Consider the following 22,864-nt stretch of genomic DNA (forward strand, 5'->3'; position numbering starts at 1 on the left):
CACATGCAGGGTGAGTCATGCTCACCAAGCAGTGAGTTAAAATCCCAGAGGTCCTATCTTAGCAATTAATTCATGTAGTTTCCTCCGATCACACATGAGGGCACCAAACCTTAAAACTGTGCATTAGAACTTTACCAGCAACTCAATCCTATAGTTTAAAACATAGTGAACGAAGAAAAACGGCATAGCAGCCAAGACTCAAACGTGTTAGTCAAACACCGCGCTTCGATGTGAGCATACATATCCGTGCACACACGTCTGCTGTGTACCTGTATGGTGGGACAGTGCTGTAAACTAGGGTGGGGCTAGGGACGCGTGCTACGGCAGCAAGAGCGGACACCATTTGTGGCACGTGAGATGGGGCGCTACAGTGGTCAAGGACAGGGACACAGTCATACACACACAGAGGACAGAGAAGACAGGAAGGTGCAAACATGAAGACTAGGATGGTGGTTAAAGTTTCATGTAGATGTGAGGACAGTGAAAAAGTCAGAGGCACAGCTTTCTTTAAGAAACAATTTCACGCAGTAAAGTTTAAATCTACAAATGATATGATCTTACTTATTCTTCATACATTTACATTAAAGTGCGACCCAAATATAATGAAGGTGAGTGGAATTTCACAGCAGTGCTTACAGTATGGAAAAATTCTTTACTTCATTTTCACAGCAAGGTCTCTCTGCAGATGGATGCCTACACACAAGTGCACAGTTGAGTTTGTTCTGCTTTGATAATCTGGGAGAACTTCCCTTCAGAGCACTTTTCAAATAGAACAGATGTGCATGTATTTACTTTAATGCACTTAAAGATTTTACGGCTCTGATTTATTGACCTGATATGTGCTGTGAGGAACACACAGATCTGTAGATGGAGTCTTAGTGGTCATTCCCCGGCCACAGCGTGTGACAAAAAGGGGAGGAGGGTTGAGGTTTTGCTATTATAGCCCCGGAACTATGCAATCCTCCTCATACTGAGCGATTAAAATTTTTGCTCCTTTTAGATAGTCTCCAGAAACATTTCTTTGTGAAAGGTTTTAAAATGAGTACCATTATAGTAATAAAAATTAAAGTAATGAGAATAAAAACCCACATGTGAAACATTTTCAGAGTAAAAAAATCATAAGGTTCTTAGTAAAAGGACCAGACGTACTTTTTTCTTGTGTCACATTTGTACTCACCATGGGCTCATTTTCAAGCTTACATTTATTTAGTCATTCTTCCTGATAGAACTATATAATTATACACTTTCTCTTTGCCTATCAAGAAAGTAAGTTATTGTTAGAGGTGTCTTTCACATTACATATCAAACAAGGTGACAGAGCCTTACGTGGCTGCGATGACTACTTCCTCAGTTGTGACCGGCTGAGTTCTGGATCGATCTTGTGTCCGTCTTAGTCTCCTGTCCACAGCGGCATTCCTGGACCGCAGTTTAGGAGCTCCGCCATCGACACTCTTCTCCAGTTCCTGGATGGAGATAATTAGGGTAAACATCGGTCATCTTTAGAAATGAACGCCGCTGATTACACAAACTGTACAGACCTCCCCTGGTCCTTAGCAGATCTTGCAACTAAATAAATAAATAAACATTTTAATTTTTAATTTTTTAAAGCAAAATGAACAAGCAAAACTACCTGCACCTAACTGCTTCCATATGAAATAAGAGCTACATCTGAGACTCTACAGGCTGAGAAATGAACAGGCTTAGGATTGAAGCAACACTGAAGAGGACAGAGACACAATTCTTCCACAAAAATGTGAGAGCCTGACACAATCGTACAGAAAAGGTTTCCTTCAACTTCTTCCTGCTAAAAGTGAAGAAGCCGCTGAATTATGGCACAAATCATTTCAGGAATAAGGCTGGCTCAGTTGTGACTCACATCTGCAAAACAAAATTTCTAAATCCTCAAAGTAAGAGAGGGACAGGAAATTAAAATCAGAATACTTTATTAATCCCAGAGTCCGCAATCGTACCCATAACTGGAATGAAGTTTTTCCACAGCTTGGAAGCTCGTACTCAGACAATATAAGATGCCCAACAGGCTGAAGTCAAAACTCACCCTGAAGAGAGAGCGCTTAGCTGCGACGCTCAGCTTGGCCCGTTCATCTAGCTTCTCTTCATCAGCTGCAACAAAGGATAAAAAAGTTAGAAACCAACTCTAACTACATAAATTCTGCTTCACAGTTCTCTGTATCATCTATACTTTGTTTTACGTTTTGGTTTTTTTATCTTAATATTTTATTGTTTTATGCCACTACTTAAAATTTCTGCCAAAGACACTAAAACACCAAATTATATTGCCAGAAAGAGCAAATAAGGTTTGTAATGTGATTATTTACATATATTTCTATTCATACACTAATGATTCTGACACGAGGAGCGATCGTGGCTCAAGAATTGGGCGATCGTCTTGTAATCGGAAGGTTGCCGGTTCGAGCCCCGGCTCCGACAGTCTCGCTCGTTGTGTCCTTGGGCAAGACACTTCACCCGTTGCCTACTGGTGGTGGTCAGAGGGCCCGGTGGCGCCAGGGTCCTTAGGACCAAGTAAAGCGCTATAGAGGCCATTTACCATTCTATTAAGTGTACACTTTGAGTACACAAAATAAAAACAAGGGTTTCAACAAATGTCCTTAAAACCACGGGGGACAGCTTTACAGAGACACTTTATTTCTCCATGAACACCAACACATTCCAGGCTTCTTGCAAAAGTAACCCTCATTTCCTCCTCAGTCAACAATATCCTCCTCTTCCTTAGCTGTCACTTCAGTCCTTTGCCCACCACTTCACCCCAATAACAGCTCTGCATGGCTATGAATCTGTGAGTTTTATTGACCGTACACGGTCTCTTGTTGCGAACTCAATGCTAGTTCAACCCTGTACAGTATGTACAACGCCTTAGCATTATACTTATAATATCGCATTAAACCGCCAGCATGTAAAGACATTTCAAAGGCAGACAATTTGAACAGACTCATTAAGCTAGTATTAGCTTAATTAGCTAGCTTGCTCTAGTTTAAAATGTACCAACAGTGGTTATTTCAATATAGTCGCTGATTAAAGATCCTACTTTAGTCTACATATTTACTAAATTATAGGTCAATAAAAAAAGAATGTTATGCAGTAACACTGACATTATTATAAAAACTGAAGTCACTTTAAAAGAAACTGAACACTTTAGCACTCTAGCTAGCTTTGGATAAAAATGGTAACAGAAGAGCATCTCAAGATGATAGGTACATTTATGCTCTATAAACCTTTCCCAATAATCTAATTATTTAACACACAGAAGTATGACAACTATTGTGTGATACCTATCAATCGTTATTAACACCATCTGGCTTAATGGCAGGGAAAAAACAAACCACTAAACCCGTCACTGGAGTCACTCAGGAGACTATAAAAAGATGGACAGGTGTGAGGAATATACACGCTTTATTCTCTGCAACACACATGCCATGACATCATCAAACAGCTATCCCTTTGACGCTGCAGTGCTGAGCTCTGGCCTACATAATACTCGCCAAAGCATCCCGACCAAGTCCTGTTTATAAGAAGCAGATGAGCTGGCTCTGCCCTAAGCGGGGCCACAGTGATGTTATGCTACTGTGAGCACCATTAATGACTCTGTAAACTCCACTTCAAAATATCATGCTTTCCCATAAAATAAAGACGACCTAAAAAAACAGATTTAAGTCACCAGGCCTCCATCCTTGTGTCTATTACTGAAGCCACTGAAAACTCATTCTGTTCACTTATAGATGAGTGCAGCTGTAAATAATCAGTAATGCTGTTTTCATAGTTAGTCACTGACCACTGAACTGCAGATACTACTACATGAACCTATGCAGTTATGATAAATGGAAAGGCAGTTGAACTAAAGCATGAAGCATTCTTTTTCCATCCTCGTGATCTCAGCAGCCATCCAAAGAATTATAAAAGAAACTGTGCTGTATCAGTCTGTGGCATGACAATGTGTAGCGTTTAAGTTGGCGCTCATGTAAAATTAACCAAGAAAACCCTGAAACTGAAACAATGTCCATGTGATTCAGCATTTCCACATGGACGTCTACAGAAACATTAGATGTGGTTATTTTAGTTCATGAGCTTTACTTTTGTTGTATGATATCTATACCCGAGTAGGAAATAAGATGCAACGAGCCTTGCATTCTATCTACTTATTATTATACCTACTTACTGTTACTGTATTCTGAACATCTAAATCTGAGGTTAGTGAGAAAAACTACTTACCTTCAGTAGAAGCAAAGTCTGAACTCACACAAGACCTTCAAAAGCACAAAAAGAAAAAGGTGATCAGTTCGAAGCATATGTATAACAATAAAAAAGGTGAGTAAATCAGACGGTGGCGAGTGGTTAGAGATAGGAAGGCTAGCGGCGTGCTGAGAAAAGCAGTAGTTTGTGGTATGCTGGAAATGTGACAGCTCGCATTAGAATTGAAAAATGGAGAGAAAGCAGACCAAGCTAGAGAATTAGACAGCATTACATTAGTCTGCTCTGATCCATGGTCTCGGGACTTGATTACTGACAAAGGCCAATTCATGCGTCCTCACTGTGGTCACATGTGATGACCACTGCCAAGGCCCAATCAGAGGGACCTTTGGCCTTTAAGCTTCCTTGTTTGCTAATGTCGTTAGAATGAAAATCAAGGAGAGGGAGGGTGTTTAGGTCTGTATATGTGAGCATTATTCTCACTGGCCTGTTTCACTGTGATGATATTGATATGACTATGGTACCTGGGTAGAGACTAATATATATATTTGATTACAGGTCACACGAACATGACTAAAATCAACATTTTGTTGCATTCCAAATTAAACAAAGTTGTGATTTCTTTTAACATGCATGCGTTTCACACTCAGCCGTGCATTCTTGAATCCAGAGCAGTACCTATCAGTCTCATGGCGCTCAGCAGAAGTGATGGGCTGTGTCCTAAACCTCTCAGAGGTCTTTCTACTCTCCCCAGGATAGATATACTGCCAGGGCCTGCGCCCCCTGTCCCTTTCCCCTCTCCACGGGGCCTCGTAGCCCGTCAGTGCCCTGCACTCCTCCATTTCACTGGAGGGGGCCATTCAGGGAGAGGGATCAACAGACAGAAAACCCAAAGGAAAGAGAGAATACAGAGTTGTCAGGGAGAAATAGAGAGGGACATGGTGCAAAATAAAACTGTTTAAAAGCAGAGGTGTTGAACATTCAACCACACCTCTGGTTTTTAAAATCGAGCCTATGAGCAAGCCCATGCAGATTTTTTAATAGTTTGAGCACACACACGAGCCCCAGGCAGTATCCAAACAACTCACAGTGCCATTAAAGTAGAGACAAACACCGTACTGCAGGAAGATTACTGTTAGGAAATTAATGCATGTATGCCATGTCTACAGATTAAATGAACCACTGTGCTTGGGATGTTAGCATCACACCAGACGTAGCTGCTTGTTAGTCGTTGAGTAGCCAGATGATGTTAGGTAATAAGCGTCAGAGTCACAGCAGCCAGCCAGCGAGAACAGGCCATGCAGCATTTTACCACCTACAGCTCATTCCTGCGGCTGGTTGGAGGAGTGGCGGTGCTCTCCATGTAGGAATGTCTGAGCTGTGCAACAGACACCCTGGTGTCCTGGTGACTCTCTCCATTACTCAAACTTTCTCCTTCTCTGACCTCCTGGGGTTCCTTGGTTTGGTGTTGCAAGGTCCTCTGATTGGGTCCTCGCTGATTTCCAGCATCAGACACGGATCGGCTCAGAGCTGTGGTGGAGCTGGAACTTCCTGGCCCTGTGTGAGATGTTCTGGGCTCAATGTGGGTCGCAGACGGTCTTTTGTGGGCACGATCAGCGTTTTCCCGCTCCCTGGGTCGGCGCTCTGCCGCCTGCAGACAGGAGGTATACTCTGCTTCCTCCCGTCTAGGTCTGCCTCCAAGTCCCCCTCTAACAGGTTCCTCTGCCTCAGCCTCTCTTTGCATCCTGTACACGACCAGCTCCTCCTCACCTCGCCCTCTCCATGGGTCTTCAGTGCTCCTCTCTCTGCGCCGGATCTGTGAAGGCAAGACTGCTTTTCTGCTCCTCAGAAGGCCCTCTGTCTTGACCGCCTCAGCCTCACCAGCTTCTTCCTCTTCCACCTGCTGTTGCTGCTGCCCAGTTCTGGATGTAGGACCAGAGGTCATGGACAAATAACTGGGGTAATTGCCAACTTCTTGCCCTCCCTGTGGACCGGACTGGCTGTGCTGAACTTGTGGATGATGGTGGGAGTAGGCCTGCTGTGGGCCTAGTGGGTCTGCGTGGTAGCGTGTAGAAGCCTGGGGCTGGTGCTGAAACTGTCTGCGGTACACTAGGCCTTCTGTAACATTTCCGAACTCTGGGCTCTTCTGGCGGCCCTCCTCCCTGACAAGCCTCTCCCTAACTCTGATTCTTCAGGGAGACAAAGGACTGGTTAACATTTGGAAAACATCAATAGGCAAAGCATAGCTCTCATAGAAGCTCAGAAAGATGACTTTGATTGTGATCCTTTGTGTGTCAGCCTTTGAGCTCTAAAGGAGGAGCTCAGCCTCTTGTTTGACATTAGGGCTGGACACTGACAAAGCATGCAGGGTCAAGACTATATTTGGATGTAAGACCAGTATAAAAACTGGCTCAGATGTTTAGTCTTCCTGACTCAAATATTTCATAAAACCATAAACATACCATACAAGCCGGATTAAAACCAACATACATCTTTGCCTGATATGAACTGGTTTAGAATTATTTCCAGGCTCTCTCTCACACTGGCAATAATGGTTAAATTCTTACTAAGATCTGATTCTCGAAGAAAGTATTAAAAAACAAAACAAAATACCCACAACTCACAAATCCAGTCACCGACAGCATAATTGTTAAAAGGGCAATACTGTACTAGCATTTGTCATTGTTGATATAATATGATCCATCACACATCTGTTACCAAATGGGGTTTAAGCTAAACACAGCAAAAGGTGAGTGAGAAATGAAGTTATGGTTGGAAGCCAAGGGGACTGGAGCTGGTGACAATGAGGATGAGGATGACTGTTCAGCAGACGTCCAAAGCTCAAAAGCAGAGATTATTAAACATTCGCCTGCCGGTCAACTCAGGACCCTAAGTGAGTAAATGCAGCATCATCACAGAAATGTATAATAATAATAATAATATTTAAAAAAAACTGGAGCCCTGTAATGAGCTGCTGTTTAAAAAGCACAGCTCATAAGGGTTGGTCCAGATGAATGGGAACATGGTAGATGATAACTGGGGGTGAGAAACAACCAGCCTTGGTCTACCTTGAAGGCCAGTTGATGAGGGAGTGGGTGTCGCCTTCAGCATCAGTCTGGAGGAACCAATCAGTACTAAGTTTCGTCTTTGCACTGCACCAAGAGAAACCCAATGGGAAACGTGATTGACTGGGCAGTTGGGTCTGAATTCAGTGTTGAGGTCTTTTTCTTGAAGCATATAAGCCGAGACAAAACTATATTACACACTCCACTGACTTTACATTAAGACTGACTGAAGAGACACTGAGTTTAGCAATCAGCACAATCCCAAGAACACAAGTTTAACTCCCACATGATACATTTAATTGCCACAGCAAAAATATGAATAATAAGTCTCATATTTAAGGTTTGTTAAATTATGACCAATGGTCAGACAGTGCAGTTATATTACATCAGATCTTATTACATAGATGCTATCTATGTAATAAGATAGCATCCATCTATAGATAGCATCAGTGTTATCAACGAATGAGTGTATCTGGAGAGAGGGCTCTTTAAATGTACGCCTCTGTAGCTGAGGTTTTATCTGCAGAAGCAGATATTCAAGGGAAATGCCATCTCACTCCACCAGAGCCAGATGAGTCATGCTGGCCCTCTGATGCGGAGTTAAGGCAAACAGATCAGAGTTCAGCTGAACTGGAAAAAATGTTGATCAGTTATAAATACATTAAGAGATCAACTGAAGAATGAAGGGAGGAAACAAAAATCAGTTTGTGAAGCAAATCTCTTTTTTAGGGATACAAGAACCTGAATTTAAGACGTCACTACACAACAAAGTCATATCTGTGTTAGCGTTGGATTCAAGTGGGGAAACAGACTTGACGCAGGTCATGAGGTAGAAATGTTTTACTTGAGTAACTGGAGATTACAAATTACAGATAGTCTTCTGACTGGACCAATCAGTTGGCTCTTCCTCAACTATAGCAAGGCTCATGTCTCTGTGTGGAAACATTTCAACTCCTAAGCAAATCGATAGTTGCAACAGAATTAATTTTGACCAGCTGACTGTATATTTAGAAACCTTAGACAGTCTACTGAATAAACTGCTAGCTTCCAGTACTGACACTTGTGGTTCTGTAAGAATAATAAGATATCATCTGCGTATAAACTTATTGTGATTTATTATAGATTATACACCTTTGATGAGGCTATTTTGTTGGACTGCTGCAGCGAGCGCCATTTGTGAAGCAAAGATGTTAAAATCCTTAAGATATCCACTTTATTGTACAGCACTTAGGAAAACACTACAACTTGGAATTTTGATACTACTACAAAAATAACAAACTAAACTGTTAGTGGATAATCAGTGCAGCTCTGCACTTAGTTTGCAGAGCTGTGGCTTGGGTGGTAGAGTGGGTCTACAAACTGAAGGGTCACTTGATCCCACGCTCTTCCAAGTCCAGAATGCATGAGACTTGCAGTAGAAACTCATTTGTTGAGCTTGAGTGCTCAACTTTGTGGAAAGGCACTATATAAGTACAGTTACAGTTAATTGTTGTTTTGATTATTTTCTGTCACCAGTTCCAGAAAGTTTCAATGCTGATAAAGGAGATGAAAATGATTGTGCTGGAATAAAAGTGCATCAAGCTTTTGCTAATGATGACATTTGGGTTGCTCTGAACATTTCACCACAAGAGCTAAAACGTAGCATTTCATGTTAGTCTCCCACACACCCAATGAAAAAGGGGAGCGGAGACACTCCTATTTGCTTGTTTCTCCTCAGGGTTCACTGGTCTTGATCAGACCCAGCTGTGGGTCAGAGATGTAGCTGTGGAGTCACACTGAGCTGCCCAGTAACACAACACCCTCCCTGCACCATGGACACACATACAACCTGGCCAAGTTTTGAAACCTGAGAGGGAAACTGAGGAAAAGAAAGAGGGGGCGATGCAGAGGGGAACACAGATGGATTGGGAATAATGTCCCGGACGGATGTAGAAGCAAGGAATGCACCTTCATATGTTTGTTTGCAGTCGAACAGTGCAGGGCTGGAGCCTGGTCACGATCTGGGTTGGGCAAGAAACAGGGGTGCATACACTGATTCTCTCTTTTCCAACAGTTATGGAGCTGAAACAACTCTTAGTACGTCCCCTCTAAAGAGCTGCTAGCTCAGGTATTTTAATATTTGGGTGTCATTTTTGTCCTTTTAGCCACCATTTAAACATACAATTAAAGGATGGACTCACAACGACAGTGTTATCCATCCCTCCCTTTAGGCAAATGCAGTGTATCATTTTGGTGCAGATGCTAAAGTACTATCCACAACTTAGTAAGAGATCCTCTGTGAATCTGAAAAATACCCCAATTTGCTCTTCAAGACATCCACCTGAAATCTCTAGAATAAACATACAGCACAGAACAGCACAGGCAGACTAATCTGCCCAGTTGTAGGTGACTGTGGGAGCTGGTCTGTTCCAGGACGAGCTCAGATTGCATGACCTTGTATCAAACAGTCCTGCTAAGAGAACGACCTTGGACATGTGGAACGAACAGAGCAACAGTGACAGAAATAGATGGATCCATCCTTTAAACACAATGCAGTGTGAACAGCTGTTAAAGTTCTGGTTCTGGTTCAAACCCCATGTTTGTATGTAAAGGGAATCTTGGGAGCTTAATGCAGAAAACGCCTCCCGAAACAAGGGACAATTTATGTATAAAGTAAAATATGAAACCCCTCAAAAATCTGGAGTCACGTAGAAAACTCAGGGTTGTCCATTTTCAACCAAATCAAACTTAAAAAAAAGAAAACGGTTTGGTACAACAATGTGTCTTCCTCCCTCCACAAGTCACAACAAGCTAATCTTGTTGTGACACCATTGTTACAATTTGACAATGGTGTCTCAGTTACCAGCAGAAAAACATGGATACATCTATGTTTCTGCAAATGCAGTGACGTCTGACCTTTTTTATTCCATGTTGTGTTGAGAGTGTTGCTGTGTTAGAGGGAGTACTGCACACTTTGGTATAAAATTTGATCTTTGCTTTTTTTCAAAAACAAAAACGGTTAAAGTACCCCAAAAACTTTTGCAAAAGTGTATTTTACCATTGTTATGTATAAATAGATTTATTAAAATAAAAAAAGATCTACCCCCAACAAAAACAAAGATGAGATCAAAACACTCACCCCTGTCTGCTGAGGACGTTCTGGGCCTGCTGCTCAATGAATAGGTCACCAGGAGACGCACCATGTTTAGGCGAGGAGAGCGAGGGGTGCCTGCCTTGCTTGGGTGAACTGGGTGGTATGCCAGTCACTGTGTAGTCTTTTGCAGGCACCTTAGCAGAGGAGGACGATGATGTCACATCCATGTATGAAGAGGAGGATGGAGGCTCAGGCGGAGCGGCCCTGCGCTGATTCTCCAGGTTCATCAGCCTCTCCCTCTCTGAGAACAACTCCACCCTGGTGTGACCAATATCACAGCCTGGGTCCGGGTAGCCGTGTGGCGGAGCTGAACGGCCTGCCCTTGGGCTAGTAGCTAAGGTACTGGTGTAAGCACTTAGGGTGATATCTCTGCCTTCCTCTCCCACCAGCTCCCCTCTATTACGTCTCTCTGAGCAGTCCGACTCTTTGTGAGAGCGGGGGTAGCGGGAGTGATGGTCCAAGTCGGGTTCCTGATCCAAAGAGATGCCGTAGCGTTCGGCCAGCTGCCGGCGCCGCTCTGCCTTGTAGCGGGCGATGCGTTCAGCCTTGGACTCCAACTCAGGAACACCTTTGGTCGGACCCGAAATGTGAACTGGCTCAGTGTGGATGAAGGACTGAGGCTCAGGCCTGCATCGAGCTCTGGACTGGCGCTCTGGAGCCATCAACTGCATTTCTGGGTTTTCAAATCCCTCCATGCCATAACGCTGAACTGTAACTGGTGCAAGAATAAACAAGTCATGTCTTTGTTGTGTAGAAAGAGACACGATAGTCTGTAGTACTGTTCTTGTCTCACCAGCACAGGGGTCAGAGGCCCTAGTGTATCGTGGAGTGTCCTCCTCCAGAAGCCGGTTGGCCACCAAGGTAGGCAGCAGAGACGGATGTACTTCACCCTCTATACCCTCCAAGCGCCGAGCAATGCGCTCCTTTCTAAGCACAGAAAGAAAGGGAAGAGTCATCTTTACACATTATTATCCTATGTACTATTATCTTTATTACTGTAGCATATTTATAGATGCATCATTATCTCACCTGTTCATTTCCAAGTCACTTGTGCTTGTGGTAATGCCCTCAAATAGTTTCCTCAATTCAGAGACTTAACAAAAATAAATAAATAAGCAATAAAATCAGTACAGAATAAGCAGATCTAATTAAATGTTTAATTGGTCTAAGACGACAAATTTTGGATAGATATTCACAGGAAATATTTGTAGACATGCTTTGGTAATGTGTAACATGAAAACATACCACTGAGCTCACATATACATATTATCATAAAATCTTAGTTTGATTAAATCATTGATGTTATATGTTTAATGTTTCTCAATCATTTCCAAAATACTATTTTCCCACTAATCGACACAGAAAATCTCACAATGTAGAAGCAAAACCAACTTACAATTTATGTTATTTAAATAAAAAAACAAACAAACAAACAAACAAACAGAAAAACCCTCCTAAGACCACTTGTTTAAAAGCCCTTATGAACTCGGATGCGTCTTACTTCTATCAGTGGTCCAAGCTGGTTTGAGTCCACCCGTGAATCAATAAAATTACAAAAGCACACCCACCCGTCTATATATAGACTATACAAGTCAATGTCAGCATAAAAACCAACAGGATCGTCTGCATCTTATAAGACAGGATTGCAACAAGGCCCAAAAACAGGAAAATTTCTAAAGGGGGAAAAATTCTCAAACCATCAACGATAAAAGCTGGGAAGCACCTAAATCTGGCTGCCCAGACTTTGGTTATTTAAAATCTTACCAGAATCTATAGCAACAACAATATAACAATTACCAAACACCAATGATCCCCATCTAATGGAGCAGAATGGCAGAAACCTCCAAAACAAAGGTTTGCCAAGTTTCAAGGATCGTTCTCAGGAAAGCTTCTGACATTTCACCATTTCACTTCAGAGATACTTCAGCCAAGCCAAAAACGTCTGCCTTTCATTTATTTACATAAAAAAAAGAAAAAACAAAGTTTTGCCTTTGTCACTGCAGAGCATTGTATTGTAAGAACTGCAGAGTAGGATGAAGCTGATCTGTGGAGTGATGGGTTCACCAAAGAAACAGCTGATTGTAATTATTGTAATTATTTGTCACAACATAAAAAGATGGATCCATCCACCCACTTCTGCTCCTCTAATCCAGGATCACTGCAGTTTCTCTGTACTTTATTTTTAAGAAAAGGTATATTTAAAATATTCAACACGTATTCTCTAGTGAATGAAGAAAAATCGAAAATCATATTCAAAATGTTTACTTTTGATTTGATTACTTACTATGTTACAAAAGTCCACAGAGTTTAGACATGAGTCAGTTTATAAACAGCTAATCAAAAGCGTCTTTAAACTGTTATGTGCACATTCCAGTGTGAACCGCTACAGGATCTTTATTAGAACTTACATTTTGCATTAAATAAACCCTGTCAAGAAAACAAGTGCAGCATAATAACAGCAGTTCATACGTAACATTTTGCAAAGCTGGGCCTTCTAGAAAAACTGGTTTTACACAAATCTTGACTTAATTCCAACCTGGCAAACAGGCTGCTGTTACACAACAGCAACTCTGAAAAACTGTGGGAACATTGACAACGTCAGAGTCTTTTTCAGCAAGAAATTAAAAAAAAAAAAAGTTAAAAAAAGTAAATAAAAATCACTTCACTCACCTTTGGGGAGATTGGCTAAGAGACTAACATCTATATCCTTGGCGCTTTTGGCTGGGTCGTCCTTTTCGTCACAGGAGAATTCTTTCTGGAAGCTGAGGGGTGCAGAAAAAATACCAACTCTTATTGAAACAGGGCTGAGCTGTGGGAAACTGGATTTGTTTACATTGTAAGCAGTTGTGAGGGGCTCACTGAATCAATCTGAATTTGATCAAACACAAATCACTGAACTATTTGCTAGAAGCGTGGTCGGTTTGAGAGGTGGTCAAGAATCTAGTCAATCAGTTGGTGGATTGTGGATGAAGCTACAAAAGTATGCAATTAATCATCCGAACTGTGCATTTGGAAGTGAGACTGTAAATTTCATCAACCTCTCCATCACCCGTTAATACCCCGAGCCTCGCAGATATGCAGCAAATTTCTCTCTCTCAAAAAAAACAAAAAACCCCAAAAACAACATATTGAAATCATTTATGGATTTGATTCAAAACCACAAATTTGCAATAAAGCTATAAAAGAGCTGGCAGCAGATTACTGCTGTGAGGAAATAGTCAAGAACTGGGAAAACCCAACTCACTTGAACTCTGTGGCTGCTGTGGACAAAAACCACAAAGTTGTGAACACCCTAATACACGCGTGCATGGTGGATCCTTTCTCATCACAACACAGGAACATCTCTTTTCATCACTACTTCTTCATCTTTAGATATGCTCACCATGCATGCAAAGTGCTTTCAAAACAAAACAAAATATTTTCAAAAAAATATTTTGGCACCAGATTTTGGGCATCGATGTGCCCAACAGTCTTATAAGTGTTGTGAAGGAAACTTTACAGATTAGAGTGTTAATAAGGAGGCCTGATGGTGTATTTGACAAACAGCCAACAACATTATTGAGCACAATCCTGCAAAGTTAGTTCCTCACCCATCTGAAGTACTGTCTTAATAAAGAAATTTACATTAAAGAGAATATTTTTTAATGTGATTCATGTATGAGGAAGAGAACACAGATGTGTATATGTGGAGCTCTGATCATAGAAAGAGAGAAAAAAGAGAGGAGAGGGACACAGGAGAGACCACTGCGAAGGTTGCTTCTTAGTTCTAGAATGAAAAGAAAATAACGTCTCTAAGAGAGCCAGAGCCACTTTGTTTATGTGCAGCAGTCTGTATCAGCAAGTGCGTGTATTGATGAACAAGTAAAGCAGTGTTGTGCAATGTCATTGTTCCTATTCTTTATTGTATAGCATGGGAAGAGTAAGCCAACAAAACATGGAAAAAGGAAAAAGACTATCCCGGTTGTGAGGTTGACTTACGGGGCTGGACTTGTAGTGAGAGGAACCCCTGATAACGGACAAGGTGCAACTCTTACAGTTCACTGTGCATTACCATCAGCAATTCAAAGTCACTACTCTGCATACAGCACCGTGCCTTGAGCTAAATTCTTCACTCTTTCTCGAGGCTTTTAAAGTGTTTCTTTGCACTTTGGTTTGCTTTTTCACTCATTTTCAGCCCAGTCCTTCTACACGACCATCGCAAAGGAATGCTTGTTTGAGCCATTTAACACTGACCCAAGAATCATTCAAGCATAAAATGGGACCCAATTTAAGGGATAGCCAGTGTTGGGTCTACAGATAACAGACAACTTAAAGAACGAGCTTAAATTATTTATTTAGACAATTTGTTACCATTAGCCTGTGGCAAAAAAAAAATCATTCTTTTTAATTTCGTGACCTGAATCTATGAAAATGTTCAAGATAGCACAAGCATAAAATAGCATTTTTGCAGGAACAAGGTGAGAGCTATTAGCTGAACACTTGACATATCCTAGCATGGTGTTGGTATGCCCTTTAAAAACAAGAAAAAGAAAATAAATCCAGCAAAGACCTAAAACAGGACCTGAGAGATGCATCTGGCCCTTTCACTTCCACTTCACTGTTCAGTGAAATCTCAGGCATGGCTGTCAAAAAAAAAAACGCTCTTAAGGAAGGGAAACAGGAAGGAAAGGCTGAGGTATGCCAAACTATACAAGGACTGGATTGAAAACCTGCGGCAACTGATGAATACAAATTTGAAATTTTAGGTTTTAATTTTAGGTGATTAGAAATGGCTTCAATTTTCAGCATTACAATGATCCGAAACACATGACATACCTGACACAAGGAAACACTATCAGTCATGGATTTGAGCTCCCCTGTTTGCCTGTTTGCTACATTTGTAAATAGCACTTTTACTTTTTAAAGGTCTTTTTGCACATCTTACCTCAATGCTCTCTTCTGTAGCAATCTGGGATTGCTTAGTTTAATGGGGTTCTCACTCCCAATTCCTGTCGACAGAAGAAAAGAGTAACATTTATTCATGTTCCACTGTCCATTAATTTCACTTTGAACCCGGGGTTGTGTCTTCAGATGAACAGATGATCAGAGCAGCTTAGGCATGTTAACGTGAAGCAGCTCTCTCTGCATTCATATTCAGACACACTGTCTCCTTCTTAAGCATCAGTCTATGTGTTGTGCATGAGGTCATACATCAGAGCGTTTGACGGCCTGTGTACAGTGCAGTTTCACCACACATCAAAGTTGCAGTGCAGATGGGATCATTGTCACTGGGTAGCATTTCTACACTGCACCCTCCAAGAATACAGAGAGCACAGATAGTTTCCTCAGCCCTCAGAAGCATACTGTGTGATAAAACATACACAATCCAACTTTCTACAGTCTGGTGTGTATTAGGAAGAAAAATCAAGTCGGTAAACATGGGAACAATGTGGTATAAACGCCCATCCCACCAAAATGGGGCATTAGTGGGTATTAAACATAACAACAGTCTCATGAGGAACCCAAGTTGTGCAACATCCCTGTAGGGAACATCTATGCTTGCTATTTGCTCTAAACCTCAAACGTGCGGTTCTGGCTGCACTTGGACCTCTGAGTAGCCAGAGCTGTGCAATTTCGGGAGAAACATGTGGTCCCACTTCCATCCCCTCCGAGTTCACCTCAAGGTCAAATCCCCCCCCCCATTAAACCTGCCCACTGCTCCACCCAAACCCCTAACATCTCCCCAGTGGCTACCCACCCCAAACTAACCCCCGCCCCTCCTTTCCCCATTCCAGATCTGTTAGTCCCTGTTAAAGATGTTTGGGTTGATGCTTTCAATCCCTCCTACTTAAGCAAAACATCATCTGAGACATTTGAGAAGAAAGGAGGCCTATTTGGAGAAGGTGGTGTGTGGGTATGGGTTTAGGGGTAGTTGAGTATTGTTTCAGCTGGATGGAATAGGGCTGCTGAAACACACTGAGCCTTGAATGATAATCTTATTCATCAGAGTTGACTGCGTTTTCTTTTGACCAGAGTCCAAAAGATTAAGTCAACATCATTCAAGCAGGTATAAAGTCTCTTTACTGATCACACATAGATGAAGTTAGAAACAGATTTTAAGTTGCAATTAAGCTTGTATCATCTTTGGCAGTAACAGACTTTTGAACATCTAATTTTTGAGACCAGCAAAAGGTTGAGGAAGCTATTATTTCTTGATATTTCTGTGATATCATCTCAGACAGATTAAGGTCAGGACTAGGTCATTTTTTTTTCTTAATTTAGTTGTGCTCTTTGGGTCAAAGTGTTTTCATCATTCCATTTTTCCCCCGAGATTCAGATCTAGAACTGATATCCTGGTTTTCTCCTGTAAAAAGCTGAATCCATTGCTCCCTCATGACTACGATGCTCCCTCCACCGTGCTTCACACTTGAAACGGTGAGGCATTCGGTGGTCAGAGAAGCTAGTAGTGTTCGGTGGTTTCCTCCTTTCAAACAGTATTTTTTTTTAAAGCTTAGCTATATGTCTAATTCATCTTGTATATGTTTTTTGGTACAAAAAAAACCAAACATATACAACAATAACACTATTATTCAGTATTTTTTAAATTACAGTTGTTGAGATTTCCATTAGCAATAGAAAATGAGACAGTCCTGAATTAAACTTCTCACAACTTTGAGTTAAAGTGGCGATCGTGGCTCAAGAGTTGGGAGTTCGCCTTGTAATCGGAAGGTTGCCGGTTCGAGCCCCGGCTCGGACAGTCTCGGTCGTTGTGTCCTTGGGCAAGACACTTCATCTACCGCCTACTGGTGGTAGCCAGAAGGGCCGATGGCGCGATATGGCAGCCTCGCTTCTGTCAGTCTCCCCCAGGGCAGCTGTGGCTACAACTGTAGCTTGCCTCCACCAGTGTGTGAATGTGTGTGTGAATGGGTGGATGACTGGGTGTGTAAAGCACTTTGGGGGGACTAGTAAAAGCGCTATACAAATACAGGCCATTTAAAGCTATAAATAAATGCAATAGGGTGTTATCTGCACAATGGAATGACCACTATTGACCAAATGTCAGCTACAAAGCAATACGCGATATTGATGATACATGAAGCAGTATCACTTAACATGTGGATGACTTTACAAATGTAGCCTTCTTTAAACAAGTAGTGTTGAATATTAGACTGCTGTACTGGAGGGCAGCCTTCCAGCTCTGGTCCAGATGCCAAACTAAACAAGTGAAGGCTAGGTTGAGCTCCACACACCACAGCTAACAGCCATGGTGGAGACAATTGAGGTGAAGTGAAAGACAACATTTATCCAGAGCTAACAATTACAACTCCTCATAATTTAAGTGAAATCGAAACCTTTGTTATTGGTAAAAAGCCAACGTGTGTCTTATATCCCACTGCTTGTTCAAGAAGCATAAATAAGGAAAGAAAGTGATCGTTTACCCTTTCTCCACAACTAATGCTATCTATTACATAACCATACTAAATTGATACAAATTGTTGGGTGTCTGAATACAGACTGCCACGGCCACAGCAACCACAAGATTACTTTAAAAACATCCACAATATTGTATCGCCATTTCATCTTTCTGTACTGTGATACCCACATGGAGCCATGAATGTCAGGTTAAAGGAGGTGAAGTCTGATGAAATCTAAAGATGTCTAATGCTGTTAATTTAATGAGTAAACTGGAAATACATGAGAATAAAGGAGTTAATTTACTAACATTTGGATAAGAAATAATAATAAAAATAAATAATCAGGCTTGTTCGAAGGCATTTTTGAGGCTCAAAATGTGGTTTTAGTGCCAGGGCTACAGTTGGGTTATGGTTAGGTATAAGGTAAGGGTCAGACATTAATTTTTCATGGCTAGAGTAAGCTGTTAGAGAAAGCATTGTCAATTAGATGTCCTCACTAAGATATGAAAGTGTGTGTGTGTGTGTTATGAACCACACCAGTTTCAGTACTCGTCCACCTTACCCCAATTGTTCTTGGCATCATTCATGCTTTTCAGATGTCTATAATGTAAGTGGTCAGTGGATTTAAATGTTTAGGAATAACAAAACTGAAAAATATCTTAATTTCCATTTAAATTATAGTGTGAAACAAAACCAGATGTAAAGTTTAACTAGCTGCTTTTGCAAAAATTAACCCGCACCTTCTTACCCTTGGGGGCAGCAGTCTTATGCTATTGTGAAGTCTCAGACTTAATTCTTCACAAACCAGACCTGTACTCCTTTTACACCTCATATACTCTATATGTTGTGGCATGTGGTCCATCAGGAGTGACACCACCCTCCACCACCATCCCCACGGTTCCCAGAAAGGGCCTCAATTCATTCGTCATTCCAGACACAGGCATAAAAACCTCCACAAAGATCACAGATGTCGCACAGCCTTTGATGCTGGCTGTAATCTACAGAAACACTATGGCTGCTATAGCCGCAAGGGAATACGCCAGGAATTCCTCAGCACTGTGCCCCGTGTGTGTCGACGAGGCTGTAAAGGCAGCTTGATGCTGATAAAACATGAGGATAAAATCATTTCACGATCCAGTGGAGTGTCATTGAGGTTCTGAAGTGTACAAGCCTTTTATGTGATGGTATCAAAGGTTGTTGTATAACACTGTCTGTTAACAAAGAAGCTAAGTTAACTCTGGGAAGGCTCTGATAAACTTGACAGTAACATGAGGCTAAAGCTCCATGTCTTAACCCACAATACACCCAGTGTGGCAGCCAAAGAGGCATCAGTGGCTGACCATATGTCTAATTTACGATCCAGGATTAACTTGGATTCCTGGGATTACAGCAGGCCCAAAAGTAACCACCCTTTATCTGTATGAATTACATCACACCTGAAGTGCCTGACATTTAAGTCTCAACACCCCCCCACCAATTTTCCAGTTGCCCACCGATTCTGTGTGCTGGGAGGCTCAAGCTGGAACTAAAGCCTCCACACTAACAGGAGCTTAAGAATTAAGGCATTGAGGGAAAAAAAACAGATGGAGAGACAGAAATTAGGTGAGGCCACTGCTACCAAACAGTGCCACAATAAGCCAATTAGGTCTTAAACACTAGTATTAATGGTTATAAAAGCAGTTCAGCTGCAAAGTCTGAATGAAAGCGTACTTCTACAACCTAAACTCCTCAAACAAGCTTCAAAGCACATCCTCCTCCGAACAACACAAGACTATTCTGTATGCTCACATAAAAGCCTGACTCTGAGGGCCACCTGCTGCAGATTCACATCCATCTTAACACAGACAAGCAGATCTAAACACTCAGGTGTCAGTTAGAAAATATAATGAGATGCATTCAGACAAACACAGGTATCAACTAGTGGCCAATCAGTGGATGTATAAACAGGGGTGAAGGAAAGAATGTAAAAACTGTAACGTAGACCTCAACTGATAATATTAATCTGTGATGCCACATTGTCTCTAATGCTGAGTACTGACAGGTACAAACATGTCAGTACTTCTCACATGTTTGCACCTGTCAGGATGTCAGCCAGTGCTTCTGATATACACAATATGACATTTATATATTACAAAGACATGAATAATTGGGTCATTTAGAGCAGTAGACCAAGCTTTGCGTTCTATTCAAACCTTTCGAATTCAAAATTGTTGATTAATGATTGACATGAAATCATTCATTGCTGCTAAAGTTTGTCTTTAAATACCATCGTTCTGCAGTTTAAAGTCCATGATACAAGTTTTAAGGAGGTTGTCATTTTGAAATGGCTTTTCACTGAAGGCTGTTCTTGTCCAGTTCACAAATTTCGTCTGAAAGAGCTAACCTTAAACAAGAAACTCAAGTTGAGCAGTGAAGTTGCAGTGTGCCCTCTGTTGGTCAACCTATGCAATGACCCTTTCATTTTTCAGCTTTTATAAATGACAATACTGACAGATCAGACACTACTAGCTTCTCTGACAATTCGCTGTTATAAATGAAGGACATGTGTAGTGAAAACATTTAGTCAAATAAATTGTGTCAAGTACAAAAATATGTTGAAAGTAGATATTTCTGCAACACCCCATGTCTTGCTTAAAAATAGTTACTTTGTCCTGATTACCAGGTTCTCCTTTTTTCCCTGCACATGGAGACCGTCTTTAACAGCTTACTGAGCTCAGCTATTCACTGCTCTCTTATGACACTTGCTTAAGTGCTGTGCAACAGATCATATCCATACAGCATCTCTGTGTCTATCTCTCTATATCTATCTATATCCATCTCTATCTATATTTCTCCATATCTATCTCTGTATCTAGACTGAAAAAAAGAAAAAAAAAACTACTGAATACTCCTAATGACCCAAATGTTCCAAAGTCAGTAAATTTTGTTTAATTCAGTGCAAAACCATATACACCTTCACAACACATCCATAAAACTACTTTTTCAAACGCCCAAGTACCTATTTAGCCTTGAAATAGCTTCCTACATAAAACAGCCCCCTGCAGTATTAAGAATCCCTCATCTTTACATAGTGTCCTTGGAGGCTACAGCTGCAGTGCAAGGACAGCTGGTTGGAAAGCAGGACAGTGAGCAGAGAGGAAGGGAGTCTGCGGTTTGTTGCCTGCCAACTTCTACGAGTTTAGAGTCCCAACAGCCCAAACCAGAGTAACCTGTCCCCAAGCTCACTGCCTGAGCTACAAAATCTGAGCTGCAGAGCCCTAAGTCACTGCACTTACCTTGGCTGCAGAACTTGACGTGACTCAGGTAATTCGAGATCCATGGATTCCGGTACATTTTGGCAACAGAGTGAGGTGAGAGTTTAAGACAGAAAAGAAGTGAAAGACACGGGAAGACAGAACAGCTGACCGAGAAGTGATGCAGCTACAAAAGTACTCCGTCAGTGCCCCGGGACAGGCAGAGAGGGAGGGAGAGGTGAGTCAGGTAGTATTAGAGAGAAGCAGGATAGAGGGAGGGAGGGGGAGAGAGAAAGATGTCCCAGCCGCAGTACCAGCATAAGCAGTGGTGGTCCTGACAGGCAAACAGAGGAGTGCTCAAGCTTTTGCTGCACTACACCTCTTCTCAGATTCACTCCTCTGCTCTGGCTCCTCTCACCAACCAATGTGGACTAACCGGTGCCCGCAATAACAACAACCTGCAGGTCTAAAAGCTGCTCAGCATGGGCTAAGCTCATTAGCCAAGGGAGCAAAATTAGGCCCCTTCTCTACTGCAGACTGGAGCAAAGTGTCCTGCATGCTTCAGAGTGAGCCTCAGAGAAGAGAATGAGAGAGAGAGAAAAAAAAAAACTGTGCATGCACGAGAGAGAGAGATAGTTATGCGAGTCCCACGAGAGCACTGCCTTCCCTTGGCTCACACACTCGAGTGGGATGCCAAAGAAACCGGTGCAGAGCGTCAGAAAAGGGAGGGAAGAGAAATAGTGCGGGGTCTGGAGAACGAGAGTGGAAATAATGAGGGCAGGAAGAGAAGACGAGAAAGTTCAAATGACCCTCTCAGTCTGATGAGAAATTCCAGTCATCTCTCAGCAGGGACAAAATAAAAGGAACAGCATGGAGCTAGGCAGAAAAAAAAGGTGGGAAGGGCAAAGAGAAGGTACGAAAGAAAGAGCGAAACAAAGTCAGGAAAAGAACGAAGGAGCGTGCGAAGCTGTAATGGGGGAAACAGAAATGTGTCTGCTCGTGAATAATGTTACCATTACACCAACAGTTTGCTTCTTCCTAGAACAACTAATAAGAGGTGCAAGGGGAAGAGAACTAGGTTGATTTATTGATATCCCCACAATTCTCCTTTTAACACACTAATCAAACGTGTTTGTGTGACTCAAGCCCACATAAACCAATGTTACACAGTGAGTCATGGCATGTAGAAACCCATTCTATTCTATTGTATGAATATGCTTTACGTGATTGCCAAGAACAAGACAAATGTGCTTGCACACTCACACCTCACCTATACGTCAATGTGACAACGACATGCTTATCACTGTAGTGAGAGGGCACTACAGGGAGGCTGGCACAGTGCCTGATGGTGCCTTTAAGAAGATACTGTGGGGGAAAAAAGTGATGCATCTTATCTTTCTGCAGCACACAGAGAGAAAGCTGTCAGCGCCAAACACACAGCAGTCAACATAAAGCAGATCTTTTGGATGGAACCAGCCACAAATGTCAGTTTCTCAATTCAGTGGCTGAAAGGTGACAAAGGGGGGGAAAAAATAAAAACCACCTTCTTTAAAATATATGCATCTCAATGGAGCTCTTTTAAACTTCCTGCAAATCTAGACTAGGTTATTGGACTGTATCGAAAGCACAAACATGCATCCAGGATATCACATCATAACATTTGTCAAAGAACATAAATCAGCGTTTTTCCACCACCTTGGACTATAAAGGTGTGCTACGATGTAACAGGACTGTCTGACGATGGTGTGTAAACTGTAGAGGTGGCATGTCTGGATCCCTCTCCAGGATGAGCTCATCTGGCTCAGCGTGTGAGTG

The 22,864-nt window shown here is 41.9% G+C and overlaps 1 protein-coding gene across 3 annotated transcripts in view; it reads right to left on the reverse strand.

The window, feature by feature from the left end:
* svila (supervillin a) overlaps nucleotides 1-21,610 on the reverse strand; it is a 51,693-nt gene extending 30,083 nt beyond the window's left edge. For 2 of the 3 annotated variants that reach the window (XM_087845918.1, XM_087845917.1), the window contains exons 1-12: nucleotides 21,092-21,610; nucleotides 15,347-15,410; nucleotides 13,093-13,184; nucleotides 11,452-11,515; nucleotides 11,216-11,349; nucleotides 10,408-11,137; nucleotides 5,544-6,413; nucleotides 4,903-5,070; nucleotides 4,246-4,280; nucleotides 2,057-2,121; nucleotides 1,327-1,463; nucleotides 270-365 (exon numbers count right to left, since the gene is read on the reverse strand). In XM_087845918.1, coding sequence (XP_087702044.1) covers nucleotides 270-365; nucleotides 1,327-1,463; nucleotides 2,057-2,121; nucleotides 4,246-4,280; nucleotides 4,903-5,070; nucleotides 5,544-6,413; nucleotides 10,408-11,137; nucleotides 11,216-11,349; nucleotides 11,452-11,515; nucleotides 13,093-13,184; nucleotides 15,347-15,410; nucleotides 21,092-21,149 — 2,513 coding nt within the window. In that variant the 5' untranslated portion in view covers nucleotides 21,150-21,610. Of the gene's footprint in view, nucleotides 1-269; nucleotides 366-1,326; nucleotides 1,464-2,056; nucleotides 2,122-4,245; nucleotides 4,281-4,902; nucleotides 5,071-5,543; nucleotides 6,414-7,292; nucleotides 7,377-10,407; nucleotides 11,138-11,215; nucleotides 11,350-11,451; nucleotides 11,516-13,092; nucleotides 13,185-15,346; nucleotides 15,411-21,091 lie in introns of all 3 variants that reach the window. The other variant, XM_087845916.1, reaches the window with a different exon arrangement.
* Nucleotides 21,611-22,864: the final 1,254 nt, after the last annotated feature.

This window comes from Neolamprologus brichardi, chromosome 9 (genome assembly GCF_056152115.1).
Source record: "Neolamprologus brichardi isolate AB-2024 chromosome 9, ASM5615211v1, whole genome shotgun sequence".
Classification (NCBI taxonomy): Eukaryota; Metazoa; Chordata; class Actinopteri; order Cichliformes; family Cichlidae; genus Neolamprologus; species Neolamprologus brichardi.